The sequence below is a fragment of the Salmo salar genome, chromosome 10, assembly GCF_965601325.2.
Source record: "Salmo salar chromosome 10, fSalSal1, whole genome shotgun sequence".
Taxonomy (NCBI): domain Eukaryota; kingdom Metazoa; phylum Chordata; class Actinopteri; order Salmoniformes; family Salmonidae; genus Salmo; species Salmo salar.
Window position 1 is genome coordinate 16,199,287 of NC_138300.1, and position 19,611 is coordinate 16,218,897.

Consider the following 19,611-nt stretch of genomic DNA (forward strand, 5'->3'; position numbering starts at 1 on the left):
GTTTACATTGTGCAACCATTTGAGAAGTTACCCTTTTCATTGGTTAACGTGCTAATCACCAGCTCATTGATGAAGTCTTAACACCTTTTACTATGGTTATTGCGCCATTTGAATGTCAATATGATTGCTACTGAAGTGTTTTGCTGTGTAAAAACTGTACGAAATAAATCATTGTATGTATATATTTATTCTCTGTATTAAAGTTTTGTTTTCCGAAAATGTCAGTGGTCAAGCCTCTGATCAACTGCAATTAAATCTGTTGGTTTGTCGTCTTTAAACAGACGTTGCATTACCAAATCAAGCTTACAGAACCATTTGAAGACAAACTAGAAATATAGCTTGACGTTGAACTTTTTCTTGGTGAAATAACTGTCCATCTCACCGGTCGTCAATTACAGCAAAACTATATTGATAAGTGTGTACCCTATCATATACAATAAAAGGCTCTGGGTGGAACCCTAAAATGTGTTGACTACGAGATTCATCATACTGGTAGCTCATGTTCCCTTTACCTAAGTTTCCACCATCCATCAAAATATTCCACTTTATTGAAATGCATGGTTGTATACTTACTGTATATTTACAAGGTCAGTCAACAAATGTAATATTGAAAATAAAAAGGCAGCAAAACAATGACAATACATGGAAAAGAAAACTGCATACAGTATTTCAAGAAAATTGCTGTTTTACACAACACCAACTCATAAATAGCTAGAGCACACTTTCACAACTTTCATGATTCAATATGTACTTTTGGTATTTGGTCAATAAGCAAGTTAAAACAAGAACATAATTTGTTTGTACAAGTGAAAAGGTTTTTAGAAGGCCACGAGATGGATCTACGGATTCCGTAACTATGCAACATGTCTGACATAGGATGTCCTTCGTGTAAATTAGATCTTTTTTTTAAAGGCAAACCCTTCTTGTATGATCATTTTCTGTAACTGTACGATCCATACATGTCAGGGACTTGGCCGTGTACATGAACAAATGAGAACAAAAGACAAAATATCAAGCCAATCTGTCACATTCTGTGATGTCAAAGAGTAAGCAGGGGTTGATACAATATCTCCTTGTGGTCCCGCCAAAAAGTATCCCACCCCAATTGAGGCACCAGTCAGTCTGAAGAAGTGGTAGTAGGAATTCATATAGGCAGCAGTTTGATATAAGCGTCAAAACAAAGGTGCTTTAAAAATTCAGCTGTACCATTCCAAGTCCATCGCGTCTTCACATTCCGTGGTTAGTTTGTGGATTAAGGCTTTTTTATGCAGAGATCTGGGGAAATTTAAACTGGATTTCCGATTCAGCCCCGCATTGTCATTTTCTCACACACAGTTCCGTAAAGCTGAAGGCCCAACTCTAGAGGACTAACCAGTCTTTTTGATGCTTCTTTTTCTTTCTAGGTTGTTTTTATTGTGCAGAGACTCCCTCTTCTGATTGTGGAACACACTGTGTTCAGAAACAGCCCAACAGGTATGTCCCTGAGTTGAGCTTTGCCCTGTCCAATATCATCAAAACAACGGTTGAAGAAAAACAAAAAGTCAAAGTTTGAGGAAAAACAAAAATGAATAAATAAGCCATTGCAAATAGTGCCTTTGGATAGAACTTTCTTTAAAAAAAACATACTCCTATGTATACATATATAGTGGTAACTCTTAATATAGCTTTTTGATTGTTTACTACACCTACACATGAGCTCTCTTGCTTTGTGTGGTTTTGAAGAGGGGGGAGTCAGGTCCGAGTAGCCAGGTCCGTGTTACACATTTGTGTCCTGCAGTAGGGGCTCTTTGGCCTCCCCGGGCGGCTGCGGGCTGTGGGGGTGCCCGTGGGGCGAGCTGTGCTTCTTCCAGCTGCCAGGCCGGGGGCCCAGGTGGGGGTGCTCTGGTATGAAGAGGGCCACCAAGAGTGCTAGCAGCACTGAGCATGCTCCGAAGAGAAAGGGTGGGCCAGGAATGATGGACGTCTGAGGAGAGGAGGCGGGAATAAAAAGGTACAAGAGAATTTGACTAAATTAGGAAAATGCTTAACAAATTAGGGTTACACTTGTACAAAGCATATTCAAAAACAGTCACGGAACTACTTGGTAACTAGTTAACGTTAAATAGTGGCCACAAACCTCTAAGATTGCATAGTGCCTAAATAATGATAGCCACTTTTAAGACAGCGATAGAGCCTTGTTGAACTGCTTGGTCACTTTTGAGGAGGTATACTGGCTGTTGAACTCCACCCACATTCAAGCCTCGTCGGGTTCAGGCTGCGTATCAAAACTATGAGGAGGAGAAAAGGTTGGGGTTGGGGGCTAACCTGTGGGAGGTGCTGAAGGTGGGGTTGAGTGTGGACCGGAGTGTCCTGGCTGCCGTCTGGGGGCGCATCCAGCTCCACGTGGAAGATGTAGAAGATGAAGCCGTAGAGCGCCGGCCCCAGGCCGTTACACAGACCCCGGATCCCCGTCACCATCCCCTGGCCCACCCCTGTGGGATGAGCGCCAACATTTATTTCGTATTAGTTGGATTTTATTCAACTTTTAATTCCCAAGGGATAGTTCTGCAAAAGTACATATTTATTTCCTTACCTTGAAGAGCGGTCTATGGCTAAGAATTAACTGGTTTCAAGGTAAGGGAAAAAATAAGTCATTTTGATTAACTGCCCCTTTAACAGAACCATTTCTCATTTGCATTTATGACCCGGCCAAAAGACAAATCAAAGAAAGTTGCAAAATAAAGTTATAACTAAGTACAAACCTTGTTGGTCTGGCTCAGCGGTGCGGGAAACCAACGCACTGATTGCTGGGAAAGTGATGCTTGACATGGCTGCTACAGCCCCTGCTGCCCACATCATCCTGTAGAGAGATGAGAGAAAACAGATAGATACTCTTTAAAGTGACTATCACTGAACTGAATGATCAGATGCGTTCATGGTTTGAGTCGCCTTGAAAAAGCTTACCATGGCTCGGAGCCAAACCCATACCAGGCGAGCTGCAGTATCTGGAACCCGAGGCCGAGCAAGATGGTGTTTTTATTCCCGATGGAACGCATGAGTAAACTCAATACTACAGTCTTACAAAGGGAACAAAAAATAACAGAATTAGAAACACTTTATTGGAATGTTCATAGTGGCTATAATGAAAGTTCTTGTTATATGGCCAAACCAAAGGTCGTTATAACATGTCAGAGAATGGAATAACTATATAGATACATGACCAAAAGTATGTGGACACCTGCTTGTCTAACATCTCATTCCAAAATCATGGGCATTAATATATTATAACAGCCTCCACTCTTCTGGGAAGGCTTTCCACTAGGATGTTGGAACATTGCTGTGGGGACTTGCTTCCACTCAGCCACAAGAGCATTAGTGTGGTCGGGCACTGATGTTGGGCGATTAGGCCTGGCTTCGCAGTCGGCGTTCCAATTCATCCCAAAGGTGTTCGATGGAGTTGAGGTCAGGGCTCTGTACAAGCCAGTCAAGTTCTTCCACACCAATCTCAACAAACCATTTCTGTATGGACCTCACTTTGTGCACGGGGGGCATTGTCATGTTGAAACAGCAAAGGGCCTTCACCAAACTGTTGCCACAAAGTTGGGAGCACAGAATCATCTAGAATGTCATTGTAGCGTTAAGATTTCCCTTCACTGGAACTAAGGGGCCTAGCCCGAACCATGAAAAACAGCCCCAGACCATTATTCCCCCTCCACCAAACTTTACAGTTGGAACTATGCATTGGGGTAGGTAGTGTTCTCCTGGCATCCGCAAAACCCAAATTTGTCCGTCAGACTGCCAGATAGTGAAGCGTGATTCATCACTCCAGAGAACGAGTTTCCACTGCTCCAGAGTCCAATGGCGGCGAGCTTTACACCACTCCAACCGACGGTTGGCATTGCGCATGGTGATTGTAGGCTTGTGTGCGGCTGCTCGGCCATGGAAACCCACTTCATGAAGCTCCCAAAGAACAGTTCTTGTGCTGACGTTGCTTCCAGAGGCAGTTTGGAACTCGGTAGTGAGTGTTGCAATCGAGGAAAGACTATGTTTACGTGCTACAGCGCTTGGTGGTCCTGTTCTGTGAGCTTGCGTGGCCTACCACTTCGCGGCTGAGACGTTGTTGCTCCTAGACGTTACCACTTCACAATAACAGCAGAAACAGCAGCTCTAGCAGGGCAGAAATTTGACGAACTGACTTGTTGGAAAGGTGGCATCCTATGACGGTGCCACGTTGAATGTCACTGAGATCTTCAGTACGGCCATTCTACTGCCAATGTTTGTCTACGGCAATTGCATGGCTGTGTGCTCGATATTATACACCTGTCAGCAACGGGTGTGGCTGAAATAGCCGAATCCACTAATTTGAAGGGGTGTCCATATACTTTTGTGTGTGTGTGTGTGTATATGCATGCATATATATATATATATAATTAAATGTAATGACAACTAACCTGTGCAATGATTGAAAGCAGTCCTAGAACAGCTATGAAAGCTGCAACATTTTCAGGTGAAAATCCCATAATCTGAAAAAAGGGAGAGCGGAAATGTGATCGTACTGCCCGTGAGACAAAATGAGTATGCCTATCATCAAGGAAAGACAATGATTTAGCTATATACAGGCCTAGCTATGAGCAGCAAAGAGCAGGGGTCCAAGCAAAATATGATAACTTGGTTGTATACTTCGAATGAGCTACATAGTCAAACCCCCTCGACAAGTCCACCAAATGATATTCTGACTATGAAGGGGACTTGACCTCAGTTACATTGATAATGGAAATAGGGGGATGGGCTGACATCTGACGCGCATCTCACACGTCTGTTTCTATATTTGACAGTATGCATAACCGACCTGTCGTAAGTAGAGGAAGAAGCTGGAGTACTGGCCAGCCTCGGGGAGGTAGGACAGGAACACTGTTATACAGATGAGCAGAACAGTGGAATCCTGGCCCACTTTCCTTAGAGACTTGGAGACAGAAAGAAAAAGGGTTAGGACGGTAGGTGATAACAAGTGTTAACGATATGGATGTGCAAGAAGACCCAACCACTCCTCGTGGCGAAAAGGAGGCCTATTGTGAGAACTGGGCCACAACCCAAGAGAGTAAACTAGAGAAGTAGAGTTACAAAACAGCTGTGGTCCGCTTCGGAGAATCAGGAGACCTACAATTAAACCAACACATAACTGCCTACAACAGGGGTTCCCACACACCCCCCATATGGGGCGCCAACGTTTCGTGGCGGTGTGCGGGACCTTCCTTGATTTGGGGGGGGGGGGGGGGGGATCATTTTTGTACAATTCGCGATTGTTTATACAGATCTAAAACTACGCATAAATCCGCGATGCTTTAGGATAGAAACAAGTGGTGAAATGCAAGAGTAAGATGCAATTCTGGTGCACGTGGGAATATTGTTGGTTTGTCTCTATGACGTTCATAAGCTGAGCTACGACCTAAAGTGCTCGGGATGTAATCTCATACAATGCGTGACTGTTGCTATCAACTGATCGAATCACTTTCCGAAAAAAATGTATATTATGTAGAATTACACTGAGGGTTCATATACATTACAATAAACCAATATTTTCCTTATCCATTATTATCATAATTAAATAGCCTAACTCATGAGTCTTGTTAAAACTACGTAGAATTGCAGGAAATTAGCTTCAAAACAACACTTTTCTTAGGTCTCTCAAATTAAACAATGTCAAGCTGGTGTTGTATTTAATATAGGCCACCTTAATAAACAATAATAAATAAATAAACAACTTTTTTTCTATGTGAAAAAGGTGGCACTGGGGAACAAAGTTTGGGAGCCCCTGACCTGCAAACACCCCATACTGTATTGTTATGCTACAATATCAGTGACTAGGGCCTTCAGCGTTATACAGCGTCAATCGTGATGATTGTGTTAAGAGCAAAAGAAGAGAGACTTCACTCGGACTCAAAATAAATACTCAGTTAGCATAAGTTTTGTAGGTCAATCGTTTGATGATGCTTATTTCCCTGGATCGATCATCATAACACACTTACATTTATTTACACAATCTTGATATTATCTTCGCAGCGCCTTCAGAAACTATACATACCCCTCGACTTATTCCACATTTTGTTGTGTTACAGCCTGAATTCAAAATTGATTAAATTGATGCAATACCCCACAATGACAAAGTAAAAACATGTTTTTGGAATTTGTAGCAAATTCTTCGAAAATGAAATACAGAAATATCTCATTTACATAAGTATTTACACCCCTGAGTCAATACTTTGTAGGAGTACCTTTGGCAGCAATTACAGTCTTTCTGGGTATGTCTTTAAGAGCTTTCCACACCTGGATTGAGCAACATTCGCCCATTATTCTTTAACAAAATTCTCCAAGCTCTGTCAAATTTGTTGTTGATCATTGCTAGACAACCATTTTAAAGGTCTTGCCATAGATTTTCAAGTAGATTTAAGTCATAACTGTAACTCGGCCACCCAGGAACATCCACTGTCTCCTTGGTAAGCACCTCCGGTGTAGATTTAGCCTTGTGTTTTAAGTTATTGTCCTGCTGAAAAGGTGAATTCATCTTCCAGTGTCTGGTGGAACCAGGTTTTCCTCTAGGTTTTGCCTGTGCTTAGCTCAATTCTGTTTATTTTATAACCTGAAAAACTCCCCAGTCTTTAACGTTTACAAGCATACCTATAACATGATGCAGCCACCACTATGCTTGCAAATACGGAGAGTTGTACTCAGTAATGAGTTGTATTTTCCCCCAAACATAACACTTTCTATTCAGGACAAAAAGTAGATTTCTTTGCCACATTTATTCCCAGTATCACTTCAGAGCATTGTCAAAAACAGGATGCATATTCTGTACAGGCTTCCTTCTTTTCATTCTGTCAATGACATTAGTATTGTGGAGTAACTACAATGTTGTTGATTCATCCTCAGTTTTCTCCTATCACAGTCATTAAACTCTAAGTGTTTTTTTAAGTCACCATTGGCCTCATGGTGAAATCCCTGATGCCTGCATCTTTGAAGTGACTGGGTGTATTGATACACCATCCAAAGTTTAACAACTTTACCATGCTCAAAGGACATTCAATGTCTGCTTTTAAATTGTTTACCCATCTACCAATAGGTGCTCTTCTTTGCGAGGCACTTGAAACTCCCCCTGGTCTTTGTGGTTGAATCTGTGTTTGAAATTCACTGCTCGACTGAGGGACCTTACAGATAATTGTATGTGTGGGGTACAGAGATGAGGTAGTCATGTTAAACACTATCATTGCACACAGAGTCCATGCAACTTATCATTTGACTTATTAAGCACATTTTTACTCCTTAACCTATTTAGGCTTGCCATAACAAAGGGGTTGAATACTTAATGACTCAAGACATTTCAGCTTTAAAGCTACAATATGTCATTTTTGGGGCGACCCGACCAAATTCACATAGAAATCTGTGTTATAAATCTGTCATTCTGATTCTCTACACAATGACTACTTGTTTTGTCACAAACTGAAATTAGACAAACTATTCGAATTTTTGCAACCAGGAAATGGTGGAGCAAGTTCTACATATTGCATCTTTACATTTCTGTAAAAATGTAGAAAAACATAATTCCACGTTGACATTATGTACAGGACAGTGACAAAAATAATCTCAATTGAATCCATTTTAAATTCAGGCTGTAATAAGAAAATATGGAAAAAGTCAAGGGGTGTGAATATTTTCTGAAGACACTGTAAGTACCCTGCAATCATCATTGCTATATCATGTGATGTTGATGTATTTCAGCGACACGTCAGCCTTCCCCCTCAACATTGCCTGAGGGAGACCGGTTTCGTTGTGCCACGAGTAGCTGCTGTACATTGTGTCATGTAGCTTTAACGGTTGTTGTACAGCCCCTCAGCAATATAGAAAATTATGAAAAAAAATTAATTGTTCCCCTATTTGGCCTCTGTCTAACATACCACCTTGGCCCCTTCAAACAACCGCCTTAGGGGAAGTTCAGATTTGGCTGACAAAGACCACATCCTGGTCAAAATGCGGCATGAATGTTTGTTCCTTATGCTGGGTAAATCCAATTGTGTTTTTTCAAATATTCTTTTTTGTGTACTATTCCTGCACTGTTTTGGGCCCCGTTGGTTTCAATGCGCAATTAGAGCCACCACCACTCGCTGAAAGCCTACTATAGAGGAATTATGAAAACAGTGCGCATAAATTAAAGACGAGGTACACTAACATGGCCTGTACCAAACAAGTTGGTCCGAATACACGAATCGTTACATTTACAACTAACCACATTAGAACTTGTCAAGTTTCTCTTCCCAAATGCATACGACATCTCAGGTGGCCTTGTTCTTTTACGAAATCGAATGAAAACAGTAGCCTAAGTGATAGAGCTATCATAGGGAAATGGGAAGACTGAAGAGGACCACTTGTAACATGAGTAGCTAGTTGAAAGTGTCAACACAAAAACAGATGCTATAATGTTTCCCTAAGGGGAACCATGGGCGTCAGCCAGGGGGGGGCGAGGTCTTGCAGCACAGCCATTCTCACCACATTCTATTCCTAAGCCCTCTTTAAAATCATAAACAATACCTGCCTCCACCCCCCGCCAACAATTACGTTGATACCATTGTCCCTTCCAGCATTTGAAAACAGACACACATTACCCCTATAACCTTTTGGATTTCTAAAATGACCCCAACATCAGCAGTCAGAAGGACTATGATGCAACAGAAATCAAAATGTCCATATTCCGCCTCCGTCTCTCTGAGACCCACCAAATTTCTAGCTGCTACCACTGATCATAGTGCCAAAGTGAAGCACACATTTTCAAGTGGTTTGAGAATGTTTCCCTAACAAGCCAATATATTTGTATATTGGTAGACTAACCCTTCACTTCTTGAATTCAAATGTAATTTGCCATACAGCTTAGCCTACGCTAAGCCTGCACTCTGAAGAGAAGGTCATCTCATCTGCCTAATCCAAATCATTTTCCGTTCTGAAAGCACACTAATAATGGCTACACAAAATAATAACACCGACTGGCTGAGCCTTTAGAGGTGGACAGGTACTCACAGCAAAGGGGTCGGCTTGTTCCCAGGAGATGGGAGCCCCCCAGGACGCTGGCCTCATCTTCTCAGGCAGAGACTCAGGCACGGCCACCAGGATAAAGCAGATGTCCAGCATAGCGATGGCCGAGGCCAGCACCACCACCAGGCCGTCCCCGTACACACGGCCCAAGTAGGCGCCAATGGCCGGGCTCGTCACCAGGCTAGCAGCAAAGGTGGCCGACACCTAACGAACAAGAGTAGACAAGGTTTACTACTGCCAAGCTCTGCTACTACTACTCTTTGAATGAAATTGTAGTTTCCCTTTTTTTGGCGCATAATTTCTGCTTTGTTTAAGTAGGACAAATCTGCAAATAGGTTTTGAATTATGTACTATTTTAGCACTGAACCACAAATCCCTGAATCAAAAAAGGTGCTGTGGTAAACAAGATTAGAAGAAACTGTGGAGGTAAGGTTCGATACACACCAGTCCATAGGCCATGCTGCGCTCATGCTCCTGCGTGATGTCAGCCACATAGGCAAAGACCACAGAGAATGTAACAGCGAACACACCAGACACCGAGATAACTGCAAAGTACCACCTGAAACCCGAGGCAGGATATGGCACTCAGTTAATAATACACTTGATTCAGCTTTTAAAATGGTGTTCTCAGTAACTATGAACTCTCTCAGGTTGGGAGCCATCGTACCACGGGCTTATCTTCATCAGTGGAATGGGAGCGCAGGTGAAGAAAACGGTGAGCAGGAGAAAAGACTTCCGACCCCACACATCAGACAGGGCACCAATCAGCGGAGCACTCAGGAAAGACAGCAGGCCCTGTAATACAACAAGACACACCCACAGAATTTGTAACAGAATTGAAAGAGAACTGTTCAAAAATAATAGCACATGTTCAAACACCATACCTTTACCCCCTGGATCAAGCCATTCATCAGAAACGTATGCTTCGGAAACGTCTCATGTAGGACCTGGATTGGAAGGGGACAGGGACAGAGAGTTGAGACTGTTCATTGGAGAAGGTCTTCAACATAGTATGATTTGTTGGCAGCTGATGAAACTATATTAAATAATAGGTCATAAACAAGACAACATACCACCAAAGTGGGCGCTGTAAGCAGGCCCCAGGCAAAAAATTCCAAAAAGATGACAATTACAGCATGGTACACGCTGGGAGCTCCGAAACCTTGTGCCTGGTGAACAGAGTGGAATATCTATGTAAGTATGTCAACAAGAAACAAGTAATACTCAACTGTCTTACTTTCAAAGAAGACACATTAAAAAGGTCAACTCAGCAATAATTCACCATAATACACAGTGGGGCATCTTCCTGCTTACACAGAATTCTTAATTGACACTAGAACCAGTAGCGGTGTTGTAGTCTTGGCAAATTTCACTTTAGTTGTTGTTGATTTTAGTAAGTAGGAATTTAGCTAGCTACCATATTGCTGAATAACTATAACATCATCGAACTAAACAAACGAAAGCTTGCCCATAGTTATGGAACCCTATTAGCCTAGCCACCTTTTTAACAATAGTGTTAAGTTACTTCACTAGGTAGTCAGCTAGCTAATACTTGTCCATCTCAGATGGCATCTAGCTAAATTACTGTCTAAGATACTGATATGCTAGCCAACTTAGCTAGCTAGTGCCACACATCTGGTGCTAGCCAGCCAACTAGCTAACGTTAGCTATGTTGTTATTTGAGAGGACTATGAAGAGGCATATGATGAACTTCCCGGACGCCCGCAAGCAGGAGCTAGCTAGCTCGCGAAATGTGACATATTGTAGACATACCACATGCTGCTAGTTAATCTCAAGAAATACGATGGCAAATACTGTCATTTAGGTGGAAACTCACCGTTCCTCCATCCTTGATAATAATTTTTTTCGCCAGCAGGAGACTGCGATTCGCCCGTTTCTTCTTTTTGCTCTGTGTCATATTACCATTCTAGTTCTTCGTTTAATAAGAATCTATTTATTAAGGAATTTCAGAAAATAAACTATTTAAATCAGATTGTCGGAAAAAAAACTGAAATACCTTAGAATAAATCTATTTTTCAAACTAAAAGGTCTGTTTCGTCCCATTCACTCAACCACCGCCATCTTTGCAAAAACATTATTACAACGTAATGACGTCACATCATACGATATTCTTTCTGACATCCGTGTACCTGCTAGGACGGGTACTGGTATGACCTCTTTTTTGAACAGTTACTACATCTCAGTATACATTTAATTAGAGAATAGTAGAAAAATCTGCGAACCATGTCTGCATTACATTTCTACTTTACTCTCATGTATTAAGCACTACAGTATTCCCTCTCACTCTAGAACCGTCCACGAACAAAGACCCCATAGGTGTCACAGGATCTTCCTGAAAGGCCCTGAATGCATCCCGTACTACATCCTATACATCCTATCCTAGTATCTAGCTGCAGCTCTGGAGTCGAGCCTCCTGGCACTAAAACCCGCCTATCAAATCACATTTTATTGGTCACATACACATATTTAGCCGATGTTATTGCGGATGTAGCGAAATGCTTAGTGTTCCTAGCTCCAACACTGCAGTAGTATCTGTCACTAAATATATTATTCTGTACGTAAATCCGTGTCACTCCATTTAGTATGATATGCTACCTTACGTTAGGTTACATTACATTAGGCTATTGATGGAATAGCTGTCGTACAATATAATCCAAATTGTAAGACGTATAGTATCCAAAGTCTTGATTGCACCAGTATGCTTTGGCCCATTTATAATATATTAAGTTCGACTGCTTTAGTATGATATGATACCTTACGTTAGATCACATTAGGCTACCAAGTGAGCTGCGGTCATACAATAACAAACTAATTGTAGGATATACAGTATCCTACATCTTGATTTCACACATACAAATACTTAGAACAAATTGAATAAAGCAATGCATGATGTATATACTAGTTACACGACAATCAAGAGTCATTTCTGCCTAATCCATAGTATGATACAACAAGTGACACAAACTACATACTGTGGCTCTGACTTAATAAGTCAGTAGTTGTGTTTGGGTTATATTTGTACAGGATGTATACCGTACCTGAGAGCAATCTCAACTGATAAGACTGAATAGGCAATTTGAAATTATTCAGCATAAACAAAAATGTGATATACAAAGTTAACTGTGTATGAAAAATGTAAGGGTTGTAGCATTAACAAAATTCAAAAAGGTAATCAGGTTTTTATTGTCACGTTCACATGTACAGTGAAATGCCTTTCTTGCTTGCGCAATCCCAACAATTCAGTGATCTATATCAGTTGTACAATAAAAAAATAATAAAAAGACAAGTAGAACAAAAACACACGAGAAAGTAAGTAAGCTATATACAGGGTCAGTTGCAGGGTCAGTGCCAATACCCATATTTACAATGTGCAGGGATACTAGAGTGGTAGGGTTAGATATGTATAGGGGTAAGGTGACTAGGCATCAGGATATATGTTAAACAGAGTAGGGATCTACAGGGAGGGATCTATAGGGGGTGTAAATGGGATGGGGGACTGTCATCCAACGGGATTGGGGCCACCTCTTGACAAAACTATTGATATAGCACTGGGAATAACAAAGAAAAATTACAATGTTATTAAGTTGGAAAATTAAAAGTACAGTCTAAAAACCATGGATAACGCTCCCTTGATCAGGCATTTAGATTGCTGGCCTAAGCCTCTTAAAACATTGGCATGGGGCGGCCTGATGCATGCTACTACTTTGAGCTGCATGCTACTATTGATGTCAGAGGAGAAAAGGAGACAGAAGGAAAGAGAATGAGTAGCAGGAGGTAGAGATAGAAAGACAGGAACAGAAAAACAGAGGAATAATACATTACACAGACCGTGAAAGAGAATGTGTGTGTTTGGGAGAGGCCATGAAAGAGACTATGAGATATATATAAGATTAGAGAATGATGTGTCCACATGTGTGACAGCTGTACTAACCAGCAGAGCTGGAGATGGGCTCCTTGTTGGTAGAGGATGGACTCTCCATGGACGCCTCACCACTGGTACTGGGGAGAAAGAACAGTCTGTGAGCACACACACACACATGCAAAAAGTCACATAGTAAAAATGCACACCTTTTAGCCAGCTACCTGGAGAGCTGGAAAATAATGATCAAATTGAAGGCTGCCATTATCAATAAATCAACCATCTAAAAAAGTCTTACCCGTGAAATGTGCTAGTATCACAGAGTTTTCACACTAAGTTATTTAAATCCTCTTTGCTAGTACCGTCATTGGTTATGAGCCCAAAAATAATGAAATGACAAAAGGTAGTTAAGTGTGTACAAGTTTTGGCCAACATAACATAACATACTGTATAATGCTAAATGGAGTGGCACGGATTTACGTACAGAATAATACGTTTAGTGACAGGCAGGTTTTAGTGACAGGCGGCTTGCCTCCGAGACTGCAGGTGGATGCATCTCAAGGCATCTGATGATCCAGCAATCCAGAAACGAGAGATGAACTACCTATCCCAAAAGCCCAGGCCTCTGACAGATGCAGCATTAAAAAAAGTCAGATTGCAGTAAAAACAGAGCTGTTTTGTCCTGGCATGTGGAAAAGGCAGCAAGTAACTGTTTCAGTGACCTGCCAATGCACTTCAGCCTGAGCTGCGTTCAGTACAAAAAAACTGTGTTTAACCTTCAATTACACAGAATCGGTGCTGTTCTGAACGACCAGTTAAAAAACAGAGAGGGGTTGGGGAACACTGTCAGTATGGCTGCTGCCCTTTAAATGGGAGATTCTCAATTGGTATACTAAAATTCATCTTCCGTTCTCTCCTCGCCTCCTATTGAAAAAGGTCAAAGGTAACCGGGGAGGGGAGGAGAGGAAATGTGGAAACAAATGTATGAAATGAGACTCACTCATGCAAATTACGTTTATAGGGGTGGAATCCCAAATTAAATGTGTAAAGTTGTAAAAAGACATTTAGCTAGTTGTGACATTTATAGATAAAAGGATAAGTAGCATAATGTTTTTAAATATGTGTATGCTTTCCTCCTCTGAGTAAACAACAGCTGATTCAAAGGGGGTGTGGCGTATCTCAAAACTCTTCCACGAAGGTCTCAGGTAGGATACTCTTGTTCTTCCTCGGTGGGAGAAGGCTATTGAGGAGGCGAGGACACTCCTCCATTCGCCTACTAACTAATTTACACTTCTCAGAGATACTGTATATAATGATGAGATTATATGAAGGCCACACAGAACATCTACTCGAAATGGTGCCTGGGAAGGCACTCAGCATCATCAAGGACCCCACACACCCCAGCCACGAGTTGTTTTCCCCCTTACCGTCGGTGAGACGTATCGGAGCATGAAGTCTGATACCAACAGGCTCAGAGACAGTTTCTATCTACAAGCCATCAGACTGCTGAACACTTGAACTGGACTGACCACCTGCTCTGATTCACCACACCTTAGCACACATGCACTCACTCATGTCCATACCCACACAGACATAGACACACACACATGTACACTGAGTGTACAAAAAAAGCTCTTTCCATGACATTAACTGACCAGGTGAATCCAGGTGAATGCTTTGATCCCTTATTGATGTCACTTGTTAAATCCACTTCAATCAGTTTAGATGAACGGGGGGAGACATGTTAAAGAAGAATTTTTAAGCCTTGAGACAATTGGGGCCTCAGATCCTTAAAAAGTTCTACAGCTGCACCATTGAGATCATCTTGACTGTCTGCATCACCGCTTGCTAAGGCAACTGCTTGGCATCTGACCACAAGCCGCTACAGAGATCAGTGCGTATGGCCCAGTACATCACTGGGCTGCGCTCCCTGCCATCCAGGACCTCTATATCAGGTGGTGTCAGTGGGAGGCACTAAATATTGTCAAAGACTGCAGCCACCCAAGCCAGACTGTTCCATCTGATACCGCATAGCAAGCGGTACAAATGCACCAAGTCTGGACCCAACAGGACCCTGAACAGCTTCTACCCCTAAGCCATAAGATTTCTAAACAAGATTGCTAAGTAGCTAATCAAATGGCTACCCGTACTATATACATTGACCATTTTTTTGCTGCTGCTACTGTCTATAATCTATTATGTTGCCTTGTCACTTTATCCCTACCTATATGTACAGTACATAGTTACCTCAATTACCTCGTACCCCTGCACATTGACTTCCTATATATGGCCATGTTATTTTCTACTCCCTGTGTATAGCCATGTTATTTTCTACTCCCTGTGTATAGCCATGTTATTTTTACTTGTTATTTCTATTCATTATTCACTGTGTATTTAATCCTCGTGTCAACTATTTCTGTTTTATTTCTATATTATCTTTAACTCTGTATTGTTGGAAAATCACCCAGAAGCAAGCGTTTCACTCTTAGTCTACACGGCTTGTCTACGAAGCATGTGACAAATAACTTTTTTTTTTATTCCGTTAGGGAACACCTACTTGTACTCCTTCTAAACAATGCCATTTTTATAAACTTTGGCAAAGGTTCAAGTCTACCCCAAAATGTGTCCACTCTTTATAACAGATTCAAGATTTGGGAAAAGTTGTAATGAGATCAAATGTTTCATTGATTAGAAAATGTGCAGAGTCTGGTCCAAAATCCGTCTCCCTCTAGCTTCTCCAACTGCTGGCCACTGGGCTTCCATTCATCACCATATTTGGTGTCTTGTTGTTTGGAGTCAAATGGTGTCTGTATGCTAGCTTGCATACTCCCGCTAGCGTTAGCGCTAGCATTAACATTGCCATCCGGAAGCCATTACAATTTAGCATGATTATTAGCGATTCGTTTTTTTTCTGTGGTGCTACTAGGCTATTTTCTGTCGTAGATCACTCATGCTTATTGTGTTTTATACTGTGTAGATACACTACATATACACAAAAGTATGTGGACAACCTTTCAAATTTGTGGATTTGGCTATTTCAGCTACACCCGTTGCAGACAGGTGTATAAAATTGAGCACACAGCCATGCAATCTCCAAAGACAAACATTAGCCTTACTGAAGAGCTCAGTGACTTACAAGGGGGCACCGTCATAGGATGCCACCTTTCCAACAAGTCAGTTTGTCAAATTTCTGCCCTGCTAGAGGTGCCCCGGTCAACTGTAAGTGCTGATGTTGTGAAGAGGAAACGTCTAGGAGCAACAACGGCTCAGCCACAAAGTAGTAGGCCGCCACACAAGCTCACAAAACATGACTGGTGAGTGCTGAAGCGTGTAGCACATAAAAATTGTCTGTCCTCGGTTGCAACACTCACTACCGAGTTCCAAACAACCTCTGGAAGCAACGTAAGTACAATAATTGTTCTTCAGGAGCTTCATGAAATTAGTTTCCATGGCCGAGCAGCAGCACACAAGCCTAAGATCACCATGTGCAATGCCACGCGTCGGCTGGAGTAGTGTAAAGCTCGTTGCCTTTGGACTCTGCAGTGGAAACGCATTCTATGGAGTGATGAATCACGCTTCACGATCTGGCAGTCTGACGGACGAATCTGGGTTACATGGATGCCAGGAGAACACTACCTGCCCCAATGCATAGTGCCACCTGTAAAGTTTGGTGGAGGAGGAATAATGGTATTGGGCTATTTTTCATGGTTCGTGCTAGGCCCCTTAGTTCCAATGAAGGGAAATCTTAATACAATGACATTCTAGATGATTCTGTGCTTCCAACTTTGTGGCAAAAGTTTGGGGAAGGCCATTTGCTGTTTCAGCATGACAATGCCCACATGCACAAAGCGAGGTCCATACAGAAATGGTTTGTAAAGATTGGTTTGGAAGAACTTGACTGGCCTGCACAGAGCCCTGACCTCAACCCCATCGAACAGCTTTGGGTTGAATTGGAACACCGACTGCGACCCAAGCCTAATCGCCCAACATCAGTGCCCGACCTCACTAATGCTCTTGTGGATGAATGGAAGCAAGTTCCCGCAGCAATGTTCCAACATCTAGTGGAAAGCCTTCCCAGAAGAGTGGAGGCTGTTATAGCAGCAAAGGGGGGACCAACTCCATATTAATGCCCATGATTTTGGAATGAGATGATCGACGAGCAGGTGTCCATATACTTTTGGTCATGTAGTGTAAATTCATTAGCCCCTAATCTATGGATTTCATATGACTTGGAATACAGATATGCATCTGTTGGTCACAGATACCTTAAAAAGATGTAGGAAAGTGGATCAGAAAACCAGTCGGTATCTGTTGTGACCACCATTTGCCTCATGCAGCGCGACACATCTCCTTCGCATAGAGTTGATCAGACTGTTGATAGTGGCCTGTGGATTGGTGTCCTACTCCTCTTCAATGGCTGTGTGAAGTTTCTGGATATTGGTGGGAACTGGAACACTCTGTCGTACATGTCGATCCAGAGCATACCTAAACATGCTCAATGGGTGACATGTCTGGTGAGTATACAGGCCATAGAACTGGGACATTTTCAGCTTCCAGGAATTGTGTACAGATCCTTGCAACATGGGGCCGTGCATTATATTGCTGAAACATGAGTTGATGGCGGCGGATGAATGGCACAACAATGAGACTCAGGATCTCGTCACGGTACCTCTGTGCAAACAAATTGCCATCAATAAAATGCAATTGTGTTCATTGTCCGTAGCTTATGGTCGTTGTCTGTATCTTAACCCCACTGCCACCATGGAGCACCCTGTTCACAAGTTTCGAATCCCCGAGCTGACCAAGGTACAAATCTGTCGTTCTTCCCCTGAACAAGGCAGTTAACCCACTGTTCCCCCGTAGAACCGTCATTGAAAATAAGAATTTGTTCTTAACTGACTTGCCTAGTTAAATAAAGGTTTAAAAAAAATGAACTTTCTAAATGGTTCACCCAACATAGATGAAAATCCCCTCAAATTAAAGCTGACAGTCTGCACTTTAAACTCAGTCATTGTATCATTTCAAATCCAAAGTGGTGGAGTGCAGAGCCAAAACAACAACAAAACATTTCTGTAGCTAGGTTTCCATCTAATTGGCGGGAGATTTTCATACGAATATTCTAAAATCCATGTAAAGAAAACAAGTGCCTTTCCCCACCAGTGGTGTGTTTCCACATAACTGTCTTGTTGCAGATAAAAATCAGCGCGTGATGACGTAGTCCTGAAAATGTACCTTTTCCCTTAAGTTTTCATGTACCGAATAAAAATCTAAAATGCCATCGCATTTTCAACTCTACCTATAGATTTGTCATAAAACTGTTGCGCTAAATAGCAAATGTGCCTACTCTGGTCTTGGCATGTGCACTCTAGCCAACAGATCGCAGAGACAGTGCAGATAGGCTAGTCTACACGATGAGATTATTATAGATAAGAATATGTGTATTTGTCAAACTGCATTCAAGCATCGATCATCATGTTACCAGAATAAGACCCTTGAATAGGAGCATCAAGATCACGTGCACTTTCACCACCCTGTGAAGTTCATCATCATTTATTTAATCTGTAGCCTAATGAACGGCATGGTTCCCCCGAGTCTGTAGTGGGAGGACTACACACCATGTTTTCGGGTGACTCCAAGTTTACTTTGATATGATGATGGTAGTTATATCAATATTTGCGCATGAAGGCGTTTCCACTGCCATTTCTCACTTCATTAATTTTACCTACACAACAAGATTCCACCATGTCAAAGTGATCTGTCTGCATTTATACAATTGTATTGAAACTTCCTGTTTCCATCACAGGGGCGGCAGGTAGCCTAGTGGTTAGAGCGTAACCGAAAGTTTGCAAAATTGAATCCCAGTGCTGACAAGGTAAAACATCTGTCTTTCTGCCCCTGAACAAGGCAGTTAACCCACTGTTCCCCGATAGGCCGTCATTGAAAATAAGAATTTGTTCTTAACTGATTTGCATAGTTAAATAAAGTTTAAAAAATAAAAAATAAAAACAGCTGTCATGGTTGTTTTTTATACTGTATGACTTTACTCACATAAACTGTGTATGGAAGCGTGGTTAGTGTCCCAATACTTTTGGAGCTGGTGGTTGAGATCGGTTGTATGAAACCAATCTGTGCATAAAGTAAAACTCTCAGCCATGCCAGCCCGCTCTTCATTTCTATTCAGTTCGACTAACCATCAAGTTAGATTCACAGATATCCATCAGACACATTTTGGGTATGTTCAGGTCAATAGATCTTTGACCTCTAGGGTACATACTGTAACAGAATTACCAGTATAAATTGCTTTAAAAAGGAAACATTGTTACATTTGAAACTTTGTTTGACAAGTGGTTCTGAATAGTCATGACATTACCTTTTCAAATGATATATAATATAACCAACTTTGAAAGCACCAGCTACAACTACTGGCTCCTGAGTGGCGCAGCGGTCTAAGGCACTGCATCTCAGGGCTGTCACTGGGGTTCCTGGTTCAGTTCCAGGCTGTATAACAACTAGCTGTGATAGGGAGTCCCATAGGACGGTGCACAATTGGTATGTAGGGAGTCCCATAGGACGGTGCACAATTGGTATGTGTTGTTAGGGTTTGGCTGTCATTGTAAATAAGAATGTGTTCTTAACTGACTTACCTAGTTAAGTAAACAATTGTTAATCACCCA

At 41.9% G+C, this 19,611-nt stretch overlaps 1 protein-coding gene across 1 annotated transcript; it reads right to left on the reverse strand.

The window, feature by feature from the left end:
• Nucleotides 1-530: 530 nt before the first annotated feature.
• Nucleotides 531-11,170, reverse strand: LOC106613595 (solute carrier family 71 member 1). The gene is made up of 12 exons (XM_014216019.3): nucleotides 10,895-11,170; nucleotides 10,131-10,226; nucleotides 9,942-10,004; nucleotides 9,725-9,852; nucleotides 9,502-9,616; nucleotides 9,043-9,261; nucleotides 4,829-4,942; nucleotides 4,431-4,502; nucleotides 2,944-3,056; nucleotides 2,742-2,839; nucleotides 2,305-2,471; nucleotides 531-1,963 (listed from the first exon to the last, which is right to left on the reverse strand). Exons 1-12 carry the CDS (start codon nucleotides 10,973-10,975, stop codon nucleotides 1,757-1,759), a joined length of 1,473 nt encoding a protein of 490 aa, XP_014071494.1. The 5' UTR covers nucleotides 10,976-11,170; the 3' UTR covers nucleotides 531-1,756.
• Nucleotides 11,171-19,611: the final 8,441 nt, after the last annotated feature.

Excerpts from the sequence above, each read along its gene's own strand:
- LOC106613595 (XM_014216019.3), bottom strand. The coding sequence starts at position 10,975 with ATGACACAGAGCAAAAAGAAGAAACGGGCGAATCGCAGTCTCCTGCTG. Across the intron at positions 4,503-4,828 it reads TCTTCCTCTACTTACGACAG|ATTATGGGATTTTCACCTGA; the intron begins GTCGGTTATGCA and ends CCCTTTTTTCAG. Across the intron at positions 1,964-2,304 it reads ACCTTCAGCACCTCCCACAG|ACGTCCATCATTCCTGGCCC; the intron begins GTTAGCCCCCAA and ends TCCTCTCCTCAG.